The 21139-nt window shown below is 39.1% G+C and overlaps 1 protein-coding gene across 1 annotated transcript in view; it reads left to right on the top strand.

Moving 5' to 3' along the window:
• Window positions 1–21139, top strand: part of VAT1L (vesicle amine transport 1 like) — a 56673-nt gene that overhangs the window by 20766 nt on the left and 14768 nt on the right. The window contains exons 4-7 of the mRNA XM_042027627.1: window positions 587–729; window positions 2898–3001; window positions 3841–3896; window positions 5619–5813. Of these exons, the coding sequence (XP_041883561.1) occupies window positions 587–729; window positions 2898–3001; window positions 3841–3896; window positions 5619–5813 (498 nt within the window). The remainder of the gene's footprint in view (window positions 1–586; window positions 730–2897; window positions 3002–3840; window positions 3897–5618; window positions 5814–21139) is intronic.

Genomic DNA, 21139 nt, shown 5'->3' with positions numbered 1-21139 from the left:
CCCAAAACTGGAAATTCGAAGTACAGACATCTAATTGCACAAATTCTTCAATGTCCCAGGTCCTGCCTAAAGGCTGACATAGCATCTGATGGACCCCACTGGATTCCTGCCCAGACCAGGAGGGAGAATGATTTTCCTGGACGTGCTCTAAGCTTTATCCCCTTTGCTGTTGATCAGTTTTGAGCCTGGGGCCCTGCCTAAGCAGACCTGTTAGTGTGACTGGGGTCTATTCCTGCATTTTGAATCATCAGTAATAACTGTTGTTATCAATAAGAGGTAAAGCAGAGTTTCTTTATTATGCAGCATTTGTTATAGCAACTTGCTGTCTCCTACTGAAGCCATAAGGAGACATGATCCCTTAGGAATGGAAGACTTCTTTATTAGGACTGCTTTGTCTTCAGAATATCCTTGTGATTTAGGTGTCTTTTTTCCTGTGGTTGAACTGCATTTCAGTGGAAATAAACTCGTTTGGGAAGTGCTTGCACATGTTTGGTCTTGGTTTTGCTGTGTCATGAGTGAATTGGCAGCTGCAAACTTAGTCAACCAATTTCCATGTCAGTGAACTAACATAATAATGTGTTTGCAGGGTCAAGCTGTTGCTCAGCTCTGTTCAACCATTCCCAATGTTACTGTTTTTGGAACAGCTTCATCTTTCAAACATGAAGCAATCAAAAACTCGGTAACTCACCTGTTTGACAGGAATGCAGACTATGTTCAAGAAGTAAAAAGGTAATCTTGTATTTTCCTGAGTAAGGTCTGTATAGTATCTGGCAAAACACTGTGAAAGGCACCAGGCTGATCATATTTATGGAAAGAGACTACATTTGTGAGTTTGGGAGCTGTAGTTTAGTCCAGTTATTCCATCTGTCCACTAGGGACAGGATAGCAAGCATCTCGCTATGTCTTGATGAACAGCATAAGATTTTTCAATCCATGTACCTACTTGGACATCTGTTGTGAGCAAAGTAAATTAAGTGAAAGAAACTAAAGGTCTTAACAGAAGGATGTACTTTGCCTTCATTTGCCTACATATTTGCTCACTGTAATGCACTAAATAAGATATTTTCAGTGGATTTGTAAAGTATCCAGGTTTTGGAGTTCTCTGGTGTGCTTTTATCTGCCTGGGTTTTTATCCTCTGCCAGGGATTGATATCAGAACACATGATGTCTGCTTTAATTTCAGAGCCTTAGATTTTGTTTGTTTGCATTCAGATTAAAATCATCCTGTTGCCTTTTGAAGTCATCATGTGTGTTTCTGTTTATGTGCTTTCAAATACTTTGGTTTTCAGTTTGTCTAACTGTTGATACTGGTGTTGGTGCAGGTGGCAGAACTTCTGTCTGAGCTGATAGCAGTGCAGGCTGGTATTGCAGGAGAAATTAGGGTGGGTACAAGAGATAGAACATGGATGTAGCAAGCTAGTTTGTGCTTCTTTCCTGGCCCAGAGGTGTTTAATATCAGCTCAATGAATAGTCCTGATTGCAAGACAGAAGTGGCACCCTATAGAATATGCCAGTGCTCTGATTTGTTACTCTGATCCTTCCATTCTCAGTTTGCATTGAAAAGATTTTTAATAAACCTTCAGCAGTAATTCTGAGAATGCTGTTTTGCCACATTGTCTTTTGGCAGCGGCAGCAAGGGGAATGCTGGAGTTGTTTGGTTTGATGGATATTAGCTGTGTACTGTGTTCTGCTTAAAGTGTTCGTTTCTTAAAAGTCTGTGAGCAGAAAAGGATGGAGCTATGATGAAGACAGCAGAGTGGTAGGAACCTGCTTTATTGCAGGTGACTGGGGCATTCCAGGGAAAAGCTTTCAGCAGGGAGGAAGCTCAAAAAACCAAACCAAACAAAAGCAACGCCCAAAACTCCAAGCAAATGAAAACAAACCAAAAAAAACCCGTAAGAGGTGTTAGGAATGTGGAAATGTACCTAGGGGATGAGGAATTGCTTCAACCAGGGAAGCCTCCAAAAGCTGTTTCACTGTAAAATTTTTATTCCTTTACATTGAGGACTCATCCAGTGGCCTGAGTAAAAACAATTTATTGCCCCACATGTGGCAGCAGTACCAAGGAGCAAAGTTGTCTGGTTTTGCTGCTGTTTGTAACCACTGGATATCTGGGTCTCACCTTTGTTTTGTGAGGAAACAGAAAGATGCATTTCAAGCCATAAATCTTTGCCTCTCCCCTAAATCAGGATATTTGGCACATTTTTTTTCTTTGTCAGCATCATATTGATATTGCATTGACAGAGGGGTTGGAAAGTTATAAATATGCAAAATGTTTATTGAAACAGTATAAGTACTCTCTGCTTTCTTTTATATGGCCTGATTGTAACCCTTTTGCTGGATTTCTAGCTCTTGGTGAGTTTTCTTTAAGCTTAATTTAACTCTTTGCTGATATCTAGTTGATAAAGCATCTGAGGAAGAAGACTGTAAATAACTTTACAAATCATTTGGTCTGAAAAGAAGCTAGGATGAGAAGATCTGTTTCCTTACAAAGTCAGAAAAATAATACTAGATTAGAAAAGTATCCTTTTTCTCTATAGTATTCATTGGCAAAAAAGCAACCCCCAAACATTCTCTGACATTTGCATTCAGTCAGAAAAAAACTTTGTATCTGTTGCCTGTCTTTTGATAATACAATTTTACTAAAAGCCCTGAAAAAGGGAGAACAAGATGGTTTTCCCCCTCTTTAAAGCCTAAGAGGTGTGGGTTGGCTCGCCTGAAAAACTTGCACTGTGCCACTGAATGAGTCTGAAATGTCTTTTGATGAGGGTAAAGTTTTCACAGAGTCTCAGCCTTAGAGTCCTTCCTACAGTACCTGGAAAATGTTGGTATTTTGTTAACAATCAGCCTGACCAGCCTTGTGTATCTTACTGCAGAGTTTTTTCCTTGCTTTTTAGAATCTCAGCAGATGGAGTAGATATTGTTTTGGACTGTCTTTGTGGAGAAAATACTGGGAAAGGCCTCAGTCTTCTCAAACCACTTGGGACTTACATTTTATATGGTGAGTGGAAAAAAGCAGGTACATATTTCAAAACTAAAGCTTTGCAGAGCTTAAAATCATCCATGCCTCCACTTCCAGAACTGGTGATTGACATGTTATGCTTTCTGAGTTCAATAATTTCCAATCAAGGATTTTAATGAAGCTGAGCATGGACTAATTTATTGAGATACAAACAGTAATACAAAGAAACTCTTTTAAAAAAAATTTAGAAAAGGAAATCCAAAATTGAAACTCAACATACATTTCAGATTGTTAAACATCATTGGGTGATACAGGAGAAGCACGGGAGAAGGTTTGGATCTCTCATTGTGGGAATCATTGTGTGTCCAAGGAAACTGCAATGGAGTTTTTGTGAGAGGGAAGCTTGAAGGACAATTTCAGGAAGAATACTGTTGGGTTTATTTGACAAGACTCTGAGGAATCCAAGCCCAGGCTCACAAATTTCCACTCCTGATTGTGGACTGCTCCCCACACAGAGCAGACACATCTCCCCTGCAGTTCTGCCAGGCTGCCCTGCTGTGTGGGGAAAGCTCCTGTAGGAAGGGACAGCTGAAGGGATTGCTGTATCTGTGGGAAGATGCCCAACAGAACTTAACCTGTCCCTGGCTTTGGGAGATTGGATAGATTGTCAGTGTCATCTCAGAATTCCTATAAGCCTGGAGGGCTCGGTTGCCTTGGCCTCTTTGTTATTTATTCTTTGTTATTCAAAGTATAAGTATTTCTTTTAAACCTGGGCATGTTTTTTTCTTAAATATTAATCATAGAGATGATTTTACATGTACTAAATGGTCTGCTGTAGCTTGTCATAAGCTGTGTATGAATGTGCTCATCTTTTACAGGTTCATCTAACATGGTTACTGGGGAGACAAAAAGCTTCTTCAGTTTTGCTAAATCAGTAAGTGTCCCTGTGATTCTGCTCTGTCCTCTAACTTTGGTCTTTTCTGTAGCATTTTCATCTTCATCATTTTAATTTATTTCTCCTGAGTTGTTACTTCTGGTACTGTGGTTTTGTGCCATGTTTTCTTATGTCAGGACAGGAAGACAGGAATTGGATCAGTGTACATTTCATATTTCAGGTGAAATTGTTGGCTTTGAGGCATAGATCTGTTACACAGACAAGTTTAGACTGCATTATTTATTTACTTCTGGCAGAATATCACATCCATGGACATGAATAACTGTACCCTGTAGGTTCCTTGTATCTGAAGACACTGTCAGGACAGTGCAGTGAATTAAAGGACATGTATCTCATAAGATGGGGCCTATGCCCAGTCATTTCCAGCTTTTCAGAAGTTTGTTTCATACAGAAGAGCATTTTTCAGTTCTCCATGTTCATTTCAAGTGACATCAAAGAGATGATGATGTGGCATTTGTTTCCTAATTGATGATGTCAACAAATTCAAAGTCCAAATATTACTTTTTTTTCTCTTCAGCTTCCTACAACAACAGAAATCTGTGCAGAAATCCTAGAGATCAGAAAAAGGACAAATATATCAAATAAACTGCCAGCAAGAAATAAGTTAAGCAGGAGTGAAAGCGACTCCTTCATACAGGAAAAAACATAGGGAAAAATCTTTTCTGAACATCTGTCATATGATCTTTCTGCCAAAAGCTCATTTACAGCTTCCAGCAACAACTTCTTCCCAGGAGGAATTGGCTTCAAAAGTCTCTGTGTAGCTGAAAACAAGATAAGTCAGGGACTGTAGCAGGGAGCTGTTCTTTGCCTCCTATATTTTCTTAATGGTTGTAGTGGGAGGATCTTTGTTATTGTCACACATTTGTGAACTAAAACAAGATAGTCTTTGCTATGCAGCCTTTTTACTGTTAATGTAAGAATATCCAGATGCATGTAATTTGTAGGGTAGGTTGGCCCCGTGAAATAAATTTCCACTGAAGTGTTTTTCAGATAGTATTGGTATTTATTGAAGGAATAAGTATGAATAAATTGAATGAATTAAAAAAAACCATACAAAATTTTGTCTACAAGTATAGCTAGTTTTTTATGTAATTATGCTGCAAAATTAACTCATCAAAATTGTATGAAAATTACAATTAAAAATTTACCCACTCGAATAAAATTTGCAGGGAAGTGGCATCTCTCACTCTCAATGATGCTCTTGGGCTAAATGAAATAAAACCCTTTCATTAGATACTAGGAGGTTTGCTGGAGTGTCATAAACATAATAATGGGTGTAAAGTGACTGGCAGCTGATAGGCAGTGCCTGGTTCCCTTGGTTTTGAGAAGAGTCATAGCCAAGAGTTACCTGTGAACATCCGGGCAGCTGAGTGGCTGCCTGGAGACAGCAGAAGGAGAGCTGAAGAGAGGAGGAAATCCAAACTCCTTGCTGCCAGACCCTCCTACAAACCCAGATCTGGTCACCATGCTTCTCCCCTGACCTCCTGCAACACGAGTTTGTGTTTTATTTCTGCTTGCCAGTCAGCTGCACACTTTCTTGCCTCATCCTTAAATCAAATCCTTGCTGCTTCTCTTGGCTGTTGCTTCAGAGCTGACAGATGAGTCATTTATCACATCTGCACAGACAGTTTTCTTGTGAACTTTCCTGTACATTTCTTGAAAAATGTTTTTCTAACCATGCTGTTATTTATTGGTTTCCAGTGGTGGCAGGTTGAGAAAGTAAATCCTATCAAGCTGTATGAGGAGAACAAAGTCATTGCTGGATTTTCCCTGTTGAATCTACTTTTCAAACAGAATCGAGGTGGCCTGATCAAGGGTGTGATGGACAAACTCCTAAATCTATATAACAGTAAGAAGATCAAGCCTGTGGTTGATTCACTGTGGGCTTTGGAAGAGGTAGGAGCAAAATCTCTTTCCTCATTTGGAAATTTCTGAAAAATATGCACTTTTAGAGGTAAAATCGTATTTAAACGTATTTTCTAGTTATTAATGTATTCTGCTTTTTAGTTTGTGCACAAGTTGTCTCCAGAGCCCCTGCTATTTGGAGAATCCAGGACCCAGAGTTATCCACGTATTTCTCTACTAAATATATTTCTTGAAAATGCTAATAATAAATGTGTTTTTTCAATCTTAAAAAATCGTTCCTGTTTCCTAAGTGCGTGAAACGTGACTAACAAGTGCAGAATGAAATGCAAACACTGGAATTGAAGACAAGTTAGATTTTTTTCCTCAGGATGCATTAATACACAAGCTTTAGTTTCAGTGCCATAGTTGTGCTAACAAACCTTGGAAGCTTGCAGGTTTTCTGGAAGTTATTGAAAATGTGTCAAAGAAATGTAAGTTGCAATTGTGGACTATGGATTTTCTTTTGATTCTTTTTTAAATTCCTCTAATTGTTCAGCTCTCCTTAAAGACATGTAAAGAAACTAACCTGCTCTTAGCCTGGGCAGTTATAAACCCCTTGTTCAAAGCACTGTTTGACACATTTGTATTTAAGATGCTGATGAAGGAGGAGAAGTATTTTTGGAGGTGTGAACAGACATTACCATATGAAGAAACAACATGATTATATAGCACCACCAGATTAATACTTGTGGTTTATGTGTTTGTGAAGTGCACTGAGCCTGACACACCACTTAGAGTGTGTGGTCTGTAGTAGCTCTGCTGAGTGGGGTAGTGTCTGTACTGTTGTATTTCGCTGTTCAGAGGGTGCTGCAACAAAATCCTGTCTGTGTCTGACCACAGTAGGTGGTGTTACCATGAGGAAATTGTAACCATCAGGCTCAATCCATGAGTAGTGCTGTAGTTTATTAAGATTGTGACTGGTCTGTGAGTTGGTTTTTGAGCCCAGCATGTTCTGTACTGTCCCTACAAATGCCCCAGTGCATCCCAAGGTGCCACTTCATGTGGAAGAGGTGCAAAGGGTCCAGCCCCTGTGGGCTACTCTGTAGTGACGCCTTCCCCAGGAACCCCTTGCTGTTCCTGTGAAAAGTCTGCCTGAGGCCACATTGACACCGACAGCACCCGAGGGACACCTGGGGCTGTCCCTGCTGGGGGCACCAAGTGGCTCTTCTCAGCATCCATCTGCTCCAGGAATGTCAGATGTTGTGGTAAAGAGCAGCTGCTCAGGCAAGACAAAATCCTCTGCTACTGTCCGCAAGGGAGAGCCCTTTGCAGAGCAGTATAAAATAAAACTGGGACTTATTGTTTTGATGTGGGGGTTTTTTTTAATTTAATTATTAAATAAGCTTTTGAAGTACTTTAAAAATTTAAGTGGCACAAGTCTCTAGACAGTTTCTTTGTTCATGTAAAATATGTACTTTTCATGTACTGGTGAGTAAGAGAAGGATAATTAAAATAGTGACAATAGCTTAAAAAAAACTTGATTGAGGACATGCCATAATATGAAAAATTACATGTGGCAGGCTGATCTTAATAGTCAACATGATGGGAATTTGTTGGGAGACTTCTGTTTAATAACATTTCATCTAACATTTGGCAGTAGCGTGCACCATCCCTACCAGTAGATTGTGAAATGTGTAAATACATCTGTTGTCAAGCACAGTCTAGAAAACTCCAGCTCATTTGTCACACCTGCTGGCTTTCCATGAGCTGTCTGGTAATTGGCAGAGGAAGTGTCTGGCTGTACCTTCAGGGATATGGTAGTGCAAGAGTTGTTTATTTGATTGCAAAGTATTACTGAAATATTACTCATCCCCAGAGCATTATGATTTTAGGGATATATTTTTGTGGGCATAAAAATAACTTAGGGCTGACTCTCAAGTTAATATGATACATGGAGAATGTGTTATAGCTGAGGACTAAATGGAACCAGACTGAAGAAAGGTTGATGCATTTCTGTTCTGTTTGGTAGGTTTTTAATTCCAGAGCTTGAACATCTCCCCCCTTCAGAGGGGGACATTTGATTGCTGTTCACTTCCTGTTGAGTAAGCCTGATGTTGACCAAATTTCCACTTCCATTTGACCTCTCCCAGTAGTCTTTATTAGAGATTAAACCAATATAGGACCAGTTTTTACCAGGTTTCCTTAGGAAACTTCCTGACTCATAAGAGCCTTGAGAATAAATGTTTAACTAGAGAGTAGCAGAATGGTGGACTCCCAACATGGCATTTGAGAACGAATGGCTGAGTAGTTTTCTGTGGAGGAATTTTACCTTTTCCACAGCCTCATGGGGGAATCCATGTGTCCTCTCTCTAGCAGTTCTACCCTAGAGATGAGCTTGAATCCAGTCAGAGACATTCAAAATGAAAATATTGTAAGGAAAATTCTCAGTGGAGCCTTCACCATGGGATACCTTTCCAAATGTTTTATGTTAAATACCTGAATGTCTCATCACACACATAACAGGTTTGATCTCTCCATGAAAGGCATATCCCCAACACATCCCTTCAGCTTACTTTATTCACTCTGCATCTGCATTTGTTTTCATGTATTCCTTTGTGCAAATATCAATTCACAAACTAAGGCAGACTCTCTAAAGCCAACATGGAAGACACCTGGTTTTCTTTCGAAGCTGTGTTACAGTACAAATGCTGCTCTTTTCAGTCCTGTATCAGTTTCCATCCACGTATCAGAGCAGAGGACAATGGGTTATATCCAGTGGTGCTCCCCTTTGCTGCTCAAGCTGTTGCTACAGGACTGTTCCCTTACATGATGACCCCAAAACTGAGGGCTTTATGTTCTAGTGTTTGTGAGAACAGCCAGAGACAGGCTTTGTGTCCGTTTTCATAGGTCTCCATGAAGTGTAAAAAAAATACCTCATTGTTCTAAAAGCCTGGTATGGTTCCTTGAACAGCATTTATTTCTTAATACTTTCTTTGTGAGCACACAGTTTGAATTTAAAAGAATATACTGATGAGAGAAAATTGTAATTGCAGTGAGATTTTCCATTTTAAAGTGTTTCAAGTGGCAGTAATACAGAACTTAGAGAAAGTTATTAGATTCCCATTTGCCTATTATGCAGTCTGTGTTACATGATGTCTAGTTGACTGTCAAATTGTATGAAAGATAGAACTGTTCAGAAATTATTAGATGGACTTGGTTTGATAGTGTTCCTGTTGAGCCATGAAGGTTTGCCCAAGTGTCCATGAGACCATTCTAATTAGGATATAATCCCTTCAAGTGTCCTCCTTTCTCTGCTTTAGGGCTGCATCCAAAGGCCACCAAGTCTGTGGAAGGATTCCTAGTTTCACTGGCCTTTGTTTTAGGATAAGGATTGCCCTGCCCCTTCAGTACAGGCTGCTTAAGCAAATTTGCCAACTGGCTGAAAAAGGGAACTTAGAAGTGACTTAGTTTTCTTCAATGCATCAGATTACTGCTGACACACGGGAGCTCTAGATCCAGACTCTTGACTGCTACTGTGGAGCAAAACTATTTGTATTGCTGTGTTAACTGCTGGTGTTTGTTTGGGAAGGGTAATTTTAATCTCAAATTTACATCCATAAATCCTAGTAAAGCCAAGTCTTGTCTCAAGTAGGCAATTAGAACCACTTCATTGTGGAAAAGCAAGAAGGATTTAACTAAAAGAGAGTAACAAAATCCATAGATACTTTAAAATGGAAATCCAACTTGGGAATTCATCATGAAATGAATGAAGTCGTACAATAAATTAGCTTCTGGTGAGATGTCTTCCTGCTTTGCATCTATTTGTTTATGCATTCAAGTGTTTAAAAGATGAGATGATTTGTAGATGGCGCATGCTTAAAATGCTGTTCTGGAGTAAAAAGCTGATTGTCTGGTAGGATTGCATTTCATTACAAATAGCAGAGTTTAAAACAGGATGTGTAGTCAGTGAATATTCGTTGAAATTAGTGGTTGTTTCTTTGTTAGTGACTATTTACCACTCATTCTGATTAATCTGTACTGTGCATTTATGCATTAGCATTCTCCCAAGGGTCTGTGAGTATTTTGCTTTACACAGTAGTCAATTCTAGATTACTGAACAGGATGAAAACTGACTGTTCTCAAAAAAAATCTAGTGTGTTGAGTAAAAACATGCACTTTTCTATTAAAATTCTGGGGTTTTTTCATCTCTTTATAGCTGCAAAAGAAAATGTATGTTCCAGGTAGAACAGTTTATTGACACAGAAGTTGTATGCACCTTCTTGGGTGATTTAAAACGGTCAAAGTTAGCACTGAGCATGTGTAAGTGTAAAACAAACCTCACAAATTCTTGCACAGGAACTGCCAGTCATGGTCAAAGTCATCAAAATCTCTGGGGCACCTTTCCATCACCCAAAACTTCCTGTTTCAAAAGGGACTCTCAGTAGTCAGGAAGGTTTCAGACTTGGGCGTTTTGATCCATGTGAGTGACGAGTGAGATTATGGAAAAACATCCTGACTACAGGTCTGTGTCATGTAGCAAAGGATTCATTGCATTCCTCTCTCTCAAATGATTTAAAGGAGTGCCATGATAGGTAGCAATAATGGTATCAAAGGCTCCTACTGCCTTAAGGGTCAGTAAGAGTGATGAGATACTGAAACCTGTGCAAGAACTGGCTGGTACCTTAAAGGAGGCGCTGAATGTCACCACATGTTGCTAGTTTGCACTGATGATGCAATAATGCCTTTAGCAACACCTCACTTAGTGAACAGTGATGCAAAACTGTAGCCCCGACCCAGGAATACACCATGGCTCTCAGCTGTGATAAAAATCAGTGGAATCGAGGCACTAAATATTACAGATCTTGATATAACTACCAGAGAGCTCTAGTGACTGTGCCCTCTGGTCAGTACATAGAATATTTTTAACTGGAAAGAGCCCTGCACCTTAATTTAGTTTGTAATGAGCACTGCACTGAGTCCCTGGGGTGTTTTTGGCTGAATAATTATGAGAGATCATAATGTAAGGTTTGTGTTATTTTTCCTTTGCATGCTAAAAACACTGATAGATAATGCAGAGGCCAGATGTATGTGAGAACAGCAACATATGAGAAAATGTGCCTTTTAAAGGAAATTACTGTATCAGTAGGTCTAGCTGTGAATACAGGTTTTATCTAAGTGAGATTTCCTGCTCTTGAAGCCAAGCTTTTCTCTTTGGTAATTTGCTAAGGAAACCCAAGCTCTGTTTAAGAACCTGAAGCTAAAAGAATGCAGTGGAACTGATCACATTACAGTGACATTATAGAGTACCTGCTTTAAACTTCCTTTAAAAGGCACCTTTTTTCCTATGTTGCTGTTCTCACACATTTTGTTCTCTGCATTAGCTATCAGGGTTGTTAGCATGCAAAGGAAAAGAGTAGGAACACTAAGATCACAGCCTTATTGAGTTGCAATCCAGTGACAAGAACTGGATGAAGGAACATTTTCCATACAGAATTTATGGCATGTTTTGGGGAGGGCAAAGCAGTCACAATTTGTCTGGTTTTAGCGCTGCTCACTGGCTTCATAGGATCCAGGTACTGTAAACCTGTGTTTTTCCACTGAACTCATCCTCTCATATAAATTACCATCTCAGTGAAGGCTTGTAAATATCAGCAATATCATTATTCGAGAGGCAGGGGGATGGGAAATCTCAAACCCACGATAGCAGCATAATAACAGTCTCTCCCTAAAGGAGAAACTTTAATTTCATCAAAAGCTGTTTATGCTTTTTATGTTTCTATTTATGTTTTTGTTTATTAATTTTATATTTCTGTGATCTTAGCTTCAGGGTAAAAAGCCTTTTATGTATTACTATAGTGAGACCTACAGAAAATTGACCCATTAGTTACTTTTAACGTAGAAAGAGGGTAATCTAATAATATCAGATTGGGCTGGTATCTTGTTAGGAATACTATATACCATCCCAGTTCTGCGGGGTTTTTTTAATAGTTACAATGTCATAATAATGTGTGCAGGTTTTTGTCTTCCCTGCTTGATGAAAACATTCTCCAGCAGAACAAATTATGCCTTTTTTGAAGTCAAGGACTTGTATAGTGTTTATTCTTCAGGGTATGCAGAATAACAGAGTACCATGATAAAAGTGGAAGTACATTTACAACCAAAGTAATAACCCACCCTGAAATACATAAAATACTAATTTTTCATAGGCATGAAACAATTTACTTGGCAGTTATATGGTGTCGAAAGAGGGAACTGCAGCTCATTCTGTGAAACCTCCCACGAGCTTGTCAGTGTGTCTGTGCTGTGATGGCTCATCCAGCATACAGCATACAAACCCTGCTTGTTTTGAGTATTTCTTTGACAGAACAACTTCTTTTGCAGTTGTTCATGAACAGCTTTCCTGATGGACAGGTGTTAACTCTGCTGATACACTGTCCTCTGATTGGAACCCTCTTTGTTCTTCCTGTGTGGGGATTCATGCTGACTGTATGAAATAAATACTTGTAGTTCAAAGTAAATTTAAATGTTTTATCTGTTCGTCACCATTGTTCCTTGTATACAAACAGGTGTAACACAAGCTTAATACAAGCTTCATGCAGATATCAAAGCGTCCAAAAATGCAAGGAGCTGTGTCTTGCTGATGCAGCAGGTTTGAAAATAGAGATGTGGGGAAAGCAGACTGAGGAACAACGCTTGAATAATTCAGGGTAGCTTGATTCTGTGTTCACAATCAAATTATATATTTAGAGGCCAAAATATCTTTCAAATTTGGGGAATCACAGAATCACAGAATGGTTTGGGTTGAGAGGGACCTTAAAGCTCATGTCATTCCACCCCTGCCATGGGAAGGGACAACTTCCACTATCCCAGGCTCCTCCAAGCCCCATCCAGCCTGGCCTTGGACACTGCCAGGGATCCAGGGGCAGCCACAGCTTCTCTGGGAACCTGTGTCAGGGCCTCTCCACCCTCACAGCCAGGAATTCCTTCCCAATATCCCTCTAACCCGGCCATCTGGCACTGGGAAGCCATTCCCCCTTGTCTTGGCACTCCATCCCTTGTCCAAAGTCCCTCTTCAGCTCTCTTAGAGCCCCAGTAGACACTGGGAGGGGCTTTGATTTCTCCCTGGAGCCTTCTCTTCTCCAGGCTAAGGGGAAAGCTATTCCACCTGAATCTTACCTCACTAACATTAAATATAATGAACACAAGTTCTAAAGGAATGAAAACTGGGCCATGAGCAAGGTGATCTTTAATTAAGGCTTGGCAAAGAATTTTCCCAAGATGCGTATCTGAAATAAATATTAATTAAAACTCAAAATAATTTTGGTGCTGTATGCTTAGATGAATTTAACATACCTTGAAAGTACTGGAAATAATTAGGTATTGCAATTTTTTTCCCCCTAAAACATTCTGTATACGTGCTTTTGGGATCTTTGCTGCTCTTGGGTGAATTACTAAGTTCCTACAAAGTCCCTATAAAATTTCATTTGCTTTTCTTCTCCATTTAATGCTGTTTAACAGGACTTCATGTTACTTCATAATTCATTCTACCCTTCTTACCACTATCAGAAAGGGATGGCATAACCCCATGGTCTTTTTAGATTCACACACTGTTGATGGCAATGGGTATGATTTTATTAAAAGCCTGAGAAAGAAAAAAACCAAGACCTTGATACAGGCACGGTGGCTTCATAAGGCCTCAAATACATGACATTAACTGTGATTACCACAAAATCTGATTGGGTAAATGAGCTGTTTTAGAAAACTCAGACTTTGCTTGTTAAATACATAAGCAGAAGTCAATTCTTTTCAATTGCTATATATTATTCATAAATTCACTGTATGCAATTCAAGATACATGAATGGAATTTAATTAGACAAGTAATTTATTTCAGTTCTGTGCTTTCTAGTATTTTTTTACAGTGTCTGAAATTGAGCTTGTTTTATCTAGCCTGCCAGTTGAATACCTGTGTTTAAACAGTTTTGCCATCTAGAGTCTTCAGAAGGTTCCTTTATGCACAGTGAGAATATTTGCGCTATAATACCCATTTAATAGATGAATAACAGAAGAGATGGTGGATGTCATTCCTTGCCTGGTGCCATGCAGCACAGTAATGGAAAGATCACGGATTAGCCTGCAAATCTGTAATTGCCAGTTCTGGCCTCTCACAGCCATAGCCCTGGGCTGCGTCTCAGCATCTCCAGGAGCCTTTGTCACTGAGTGCCTTAATGGGGGCTCTGATCTCACCGAGGTGTGTGTTCTGCCAAAGGTCAGTGAGCTCTTTTCTTCCAGGGGAATGCCATTTTCATGTTTTGGAATGAAGTGGCAAACATGGAAATGTATTTTGGCAGTGTTTCTGATGAGCACTGTTCAGATGTTGCTGTTGCAAAGGTTAGAATCTGACCAGCCTGAGACTAAACCTCCCCATTAACATAAATACAGCCTGCAGCTACAGCGCTTTCCTGATCTACTTAGTAAGCACTCTGCTAAGAATTAATTAGTTATGGAGATACACAAGCAGAAAATACTTGGTAGAAGGCATGAGGCACTGGAGGTTGAAAGTGCAGTGGTGAGTCATGGTCGTATTTCTGGGACAGGTCAGGCTGTCACTTCTGTTTGCCCTTATGTGCCACAGCCATAATAGCTTCTGGAACTGCAGGGAAGGGGAAACAGCAAGTAGATTTGGTTCCTGAGGGATAGTGCAAGGGCAGGGGGAAATAGGCAGGAAAATAATATAGGAAGCATTGATGGATCCCTCTGAAGAAAAAGTGTGCACTATTAAACTAGTCACATGCTTCCAGTTAATTAAATTAGCAACAGGAGACTGTATGGGGAGAGGTGCTTTGCCATTTATTAGAAAAATAAGGACAAAGATGTTATACTGAGCAAGCTGCTGATTCATTACTGTGAAGAAGCAGTATTTTACAGGAGTAATCTGCTTTCTGAAATGTATTAGCTGGCTGCTAAGTAATAAATGGGCACACATTCCTTATGGATTGAGCTGCTTTGGTGATGCTGCTCCCCTGCAAGGAAATAAAGAGAGACCTCGTTAGGGAAAGCTTTACTCTACCCATCAGTGACACCAACACATGGGCATAGCTCCAGAAGACAGCGTATATTTCTTCTGTCTTTATCTTGAATATTTGGCTCTAACACGGTTGTTTTACACTTCATTTTAAATGTAAGCACTTCTCAAAAGACAGGAAAACAGGGTGTCATGGGATCATTTCCTTACTCAAAAACAATTTCTGCACTCTTTGTGAAGTATCAGAGAATAAAAGACACTTCTTTTAGATCCTTGATCCAAGCATGCTTCAAACCATTCCTTTTTATTTCTACCTGATAATGCAAGGAAATACCTGCCTATCTTCTCTCAGTCTTGCATGTGGATGAAATATGTGTCGATGTATTATTGCATCCACCAGCAGAAATAGTTTTAAATTAATTCTAAGAGAAAGTGTACAGTGTCTCCTCTTCCACAGAGTTGGTAGTACCACTAATTGGCAAGGAATTCCTTAAGGGTTGGAACAATGACTGTTTTCTGTCACTCAGAAATAATTACTGGATGCTGTGAGTAAGACTCACAAATAGCAGGTACTAGAGGGAAAATACTAGAAACAAAAGTTTTCAAAGCCACATTTAGATGCTGTTTCATTCTTGTGCTGTGCTCTGTGAGTGTGTGTGGTTTCAGCCACAGAGCCTGTGAATGAAACCTTGGGTTTCCCTCTCAAAAAATTCCACTCACGCTTCTTTGTTAATTAGTTGGGTGGTTTGGGAAGAAAGCTCTTGGTCGGTCAGTTTAGGCTGGCAGGGAGTGCTAATGTGAGAAATTCAGCTTTTCTCTTGGGATAGCATGAAGCAGAAATCGGAGGTTTGTGTTAACAATTCCTCCTGATTGTTTACATTCTCTCAGAAACTTCTTTTAGTCTGCATTCAAATTAAAGAAAGACCTATTTTCACAGATGCTAAGGATTAAAAACAGAGAGATAGAAATGATGGAGTCTACTTGGTGATGTTGAGAGAGACGAGAGGTGTCATCCTCGTAGGTCTGGCACAGTAGAGAATACAAATAATTTGGATTCCTCGTGCCTTTGACACATTCCCATTTTCAGACTGTAAGGAGATCCCTGATGATTTTGGATGAGGTTTTGGCCTCTTGGTTTGCAGGGAAAAAAAAAAAAGTAATTATTTTGTTTGGTTTTCTCACTGCAATCTATGAGTCTGTTACTTCATTAATCAGTGTATGCCCAGAAATCCACTTAAGAAGTGACTGAAAAGAATCAAAAGGGGAGTGGGAGATAAGAATAATTAAAGTATCTCTATATATATATTTAAATTTGATGGGTCCATTTTGTCTAAATAATGCTACATTGGCAGCACGATCCCTATGTCCATTTCCATGACTGACAGGGAGCAGAAAGGTTAATAGAGCAGAAGGAAAAGGGATGCCTTCATACACTGCTGCATTACTCTGGTGAGAAACATCAGTAGATGCTGTGCCTCGAGCAAATGAGTAAATTCTAGCTCACATTTTTCTGCTTTGGGGAATTTTGGGTGCTTGGCCTATAAAGAGGGAACATTGACATAAGCTTTTAGCTACAGTAGAAGGATGTTTAGATGTTAATAGATACTGAACTCTGGTACAGTAAATTAAATTAAATGGGCCGTTTTGGTTTTAGCAATGCTTTTCTAAGGTGAACATTCTAGCTCTTCTCCTGGGATCTGCTTATGGATGTAGCTACTAACAATGGCCAAAGAAAAAGTAAATTATTAATTCCATCAGCAAAGCCAGTTCTATCTCTCAGCAGCTGATCATTTTGATGACTAGTTTTGGCAGACTGGTAGAAATTTTGGAAATCTCTTGAGCAGTAGCACAAAATTATTCTCCAGGGTTGTTTTAATTTACTAGTGGTCTGATTAGGTTACTAAATTGCCTTTATTGCAAAGAAAACACAGGTTTTGTGTTCTATTTCACACAACTTTGCTAAGATCCAAGAAAAGGCACTTAACTGTAGATGATAATTTTGTGGTTTTATGTAGCTATACTTCTACATATTGACCAGATGATCCATTGCTGGTATTGGTGATACTTAGAAAAGACGGTTGAATATTCAATTTCACGAGTCAGCGTATCGCAATCCTGCCTTCCCCACCCTGAGATTTGTTACTGGACCATCACAACATGGACTCATTCATTGCCCTCTGGAGAGCAGGAGGGTGAATATCCCACCTGGTGGAATACAAGATCTTCCAGGTTGTGCTTAGAGCCCGTTATTGGAGCTTACCAGGAGGCTCCTGCAGTTTCCTCAAAGGCTGTGGAAGTTGCTCATGGGCACTTACCCAGTAGTGGCAGCAACACACGTTATGTTCACCTCTCTTGATGCACCTGATTACCAGGTTGTTCTGATTTGGATTTCTCTTCCCCCTGTTTATCCAAAATTCCCTGTCATGTGATTTTAAAAATGTTAAAACATTCCAATTTTATAACATTTTACAATATGTAGTATGATTGAATTCTCCTTTTCTAAGTATAGTGGGGAACTTTAGTTGGAAGCACGTTTACTTTTCTGGTTTACATAATTCTACTCAAAATGCCATGATTGTATCAAAATAACACTTCATTTTAGCGCATAACAATTGTTAATCAAGATAATTGTTCTCACATAATGAAAATGGCTCATATATTCTTTTCAATCATTTTAAGCACAGATGAGTTTTAAAAGCAGAATTACTCTCGGGCATAAAGATATCTCTTAGCATAATATAATCTAAATTTAATGTCATAATTGAGAGTTCTATGTGGTATTGCAGTTTAGTAATAACATTATTGCTCATTACAGATAATGATTTAAATTAACACCAAGGCAGCACAAGCAGATACATGGTCAATACTAAAAGACTCCTAAATATATATTAACCTGTTGGGAATGATTGAACACAAAGGTATTTTGTAGGGAAAAACTCTGTATTATGAGCATTGACTCTGAGAAAACAATACTAAAAGGGAGTGATGTAATTTAAGAGTTCCAAATGAGCACTGATTTTCCAGAGTTTTGATTGTACAGAAAATGATACTTTGAGAATTAAAGCTCAGGCTTTTGAAGGTGATGTTACAGTGCACACATCTGAAAATGTTAGGCCATACCTATAAGAAATAAAGCTTCACACATCACAGACGGCTCCAAATCTTTGTTTAAATTAATTCCGTTTAGTAGAATAAAGGTCGTATAAAATAGAATTCCTGACCACCACCAAATACTCAAAACCGTGAGAAGAACCTGAAGGCTTTTTCTGTTACATGCTGTGATTATGTCCTGGCCAAAATATCTTAAAGATATTAAACTTTTCTGAGCAAGAAGGGCATAACCTTTGATTTCTTTAGCAGAAGTAAGACAATACTGTATCTTTCCCTTCAATCTAAAGGAAACACCCAGCATAATTCTCAGAGTTCCTGCAGTTAAACCTGCCTTAGCCTCCAGCTAGCAAAATGTGTGTTATTGAGGTTCTTGCCTATTTCCCTGCCTTGCTGTGGCTCAGGCACAAGCCTTTGGGGGTTGGGGTACATCTACATGTGCAAGTTTAATTGAATTAGATTAAAAACTGCCTGGGCTGCAGCAGGGACATTCTGTCACACGGACACTTGTGCTCTGGCTCCCTGCTACCAATTATTGCAGTCTGAGCTGGGTCAATAGAATGGAATGCTGAGCTGAATGAGTGCTCACACACCAGCATTAAACTTGTTGTAAACTAAATCAATTTTATAGCAATCACACTGGTACAATGCTAACTGGAAGTTAAGATCTTTAATATAGGCTTAGAATGAGACATTTTTTAACAGTGCCAGGAGAAATGCTAAGTAATAAAGCAAATAGACTGCAATATATATTGTAAAACTGTCAACCAGAAAACAAGATAAGTTCAAATACCTTTCATCTTGCCTGGATGAATGATTTCCATCTTGCCATAAAGTGATGTAGCTCAAACTGAGGATAAGCATGAATCATACTGTCTATCATAACAACTGTGTTACAGTTTAATATAACACAGTGTGTGTTTTTTGTTTCATTTTAATGAAGTTACAGAGTGGCACCCAATGGTAAGGGCTGAGTTGGAGCACTTTTTGAATGATTGTAAAATACTATGATAACTTATGAAGAATTAGGTTTGCAATTCTCAAGACACTACTTTGTGAAACAAAAAAAAAAATTACACAAGAAATCAAAAGAGAAGTATTTTCTCATTTGTATCATCAGAGTCCTTTGGTATTTATCTTGATGGGTTTCAAGAATTTACATAATTAGTTTACTGATTGGGGATGGATTTTACTGAAGATAATCCATTGTTACAAAATAACATGGAGATATTTTTCAAAGTCACAACATAAATGTGTCTGCTAATCTGATCCCAGTAGGTGGATTTTTACATTAAGCTTCTCAGACTTTGGAAATTAGAGTGTCAAGACTTTTTACTGATTACCATCTGGAAGACGGAATGTTTACTGTATTTTGTAATCACTACGTTTACTTCCCGTGGTTTTGGAATAGTGGTTCTGGAATAAAACACAATTTCTGTTCCTTAGTAGTAATAAAGGAAGACCTAGAGTTCTTTGGAATAAGTAGACAGGTCACACAGGATTTTCTCATTATTTTATTACTGATTTTCAGATCCCATATTGTGAAATAAGGAACTCAAAATAGAGCTCAAGGAAGAGCATGAGGAATATGTGATAGGTCTTTGGGAGAAAAATACTTGACTTGTTTGAATTGTTTAACAAATAACATGAAAGGTTACAGTGGCAGAAGCCATGTTAGTCACAGGTTTTGTGTCTGACTTCCAAAAAACTCACCTGCCATATGGGAAAGGTGTAGAATGAGGATGTGTTTTTATGATCTTATTACAAGGATCAAATAGAAGAAAGCAAGGAAAGGACAAAGGCCACAACAGGGAAGGTTAAGGGAGAAAAAAGGAAAACTACTCTCATGCAGGTTGTGGGGCTTGAAGTGTGGCTTCAAAAGTGTTGGTGAGAAATGCAAAAAAAAATTGTTGGTGCTGGTAAGAGATGGAGAAACCTCTGATAGACTGTAGAAATTAGTTTTTTGTGAAGATCCAGTTTTGGATAGTGGTTCTGGAGAATCAGAGAACTGGAACAAGCCTGAAAGACAAATCAGGTGGAACTAATACAAACCATCAGCATGGAGTGCTGGTAAAATAAAATAATAGATTAAGAAGGACATTCCTTGTGGGAAGTTTTCTCTAATTTTTCAGCTTCCTAAAAGAAAGCAAATTCTCTCTAGTGAGGTACACACAAAGAAATATCTCCTCTCTATAAAATAAACTCTTTTCTTGTGAATAGACAGAAATTTGAATAAACAGATGCTGATGAAAGCTTGGGAAACAGCAAGAAAGTAATCACCTGTGGGGTCTTGGTTTTATTTTATCCAGAAGGGGCTTGGAAGGACTTTTGGTCTAAACATAAAACTGAAAACAAATACCTTTTTTTTTCACCATAGTAGCAAGGAAGTGATAGTACAAATTATCTTATGCTTACAGACACAAGCCCAAAGGGTGTGTGTAGATTTGCATCGCAGAAGGTCAGAACAAGGTTCCATCCACGCCACTGTCCAGCTTTTGGGAGGACAAGGACTGCTGCTTAGAGAGAAACAGTAAAAGAAGCAGCACACAGAACAGGCCCTCTGAGTTCTGTGGCATTTCTTACATTATTGGACCCTGAACACTAAAAGCTGTAATAGCCTGAACACTAAAGCAGTGGTGTGGCTGGAAGAGCCCCTGACCCACGGTGGCACACAGCAATATTCCTGTGGAGCTCCAGAAAGGCTGGATGATCTTTCACTTGTGTGAAGAGGGATCTCTGTTGGATTCCCACAGGGAGTTAACCAGACAGGACTCCTGCTGTTCAGAGGAGATCTGCAACATTCCCCTTCGACAGCCCAGGCATTGTAATTCAAAAGCCAGCAATACAGCACCATACAAAGCAGAGTGCTCAGGATTAGGTCTGCACATCCTGAGGGTGAGCAGGAGAGTTTAATGACACTCGTGGAGCTGAGGGCAAGAGAACAAACAAGATCTTCTTTGGGTTGGTGCAGTTTTCCTCCAGACATTTTTCAAAGAGATCACAGGGCAACATTGGAGAGGGAAGAGTTTAAAAACTGGTGGCATGGAGCTTGATAGTTAATAACAATATAAGATATCTCTTTTTTTAATTGCATAGTGATAAATGTAATAAAGTTTATTTCCTGCCATAATTTTTTATAACAGATTGTGATGGAGTACAGGAATACAGCAAACTGAGCATCATCTATTAATTCAATTTAGGCAGCAGACTGCTGCATCCTAACAGAATACAGAGGGTCTCTCTTCC

This window comes from Corvus kubaryi, unplaced genomic scaffold (assembly GCF_017639235.1).
Source record: "Corvus kubaryi isolate FWS band 111438036 unplaced genomic scaffold, C.kubaryi_AGA036_p1.0 37300, whole genome shotgun sequence".
Classification (NCBI taxonomy): domain Eukaryota; kingdom Metazoa; phylum Chordata; class Aves; order Passeriformes; family Corvidae; genus Corvus; species Corvus kubaryi.
Note: the sequence above shows the minus strand (reverse complement) of the source record. Positions and strands in the feature narration are given on the sequence as shown.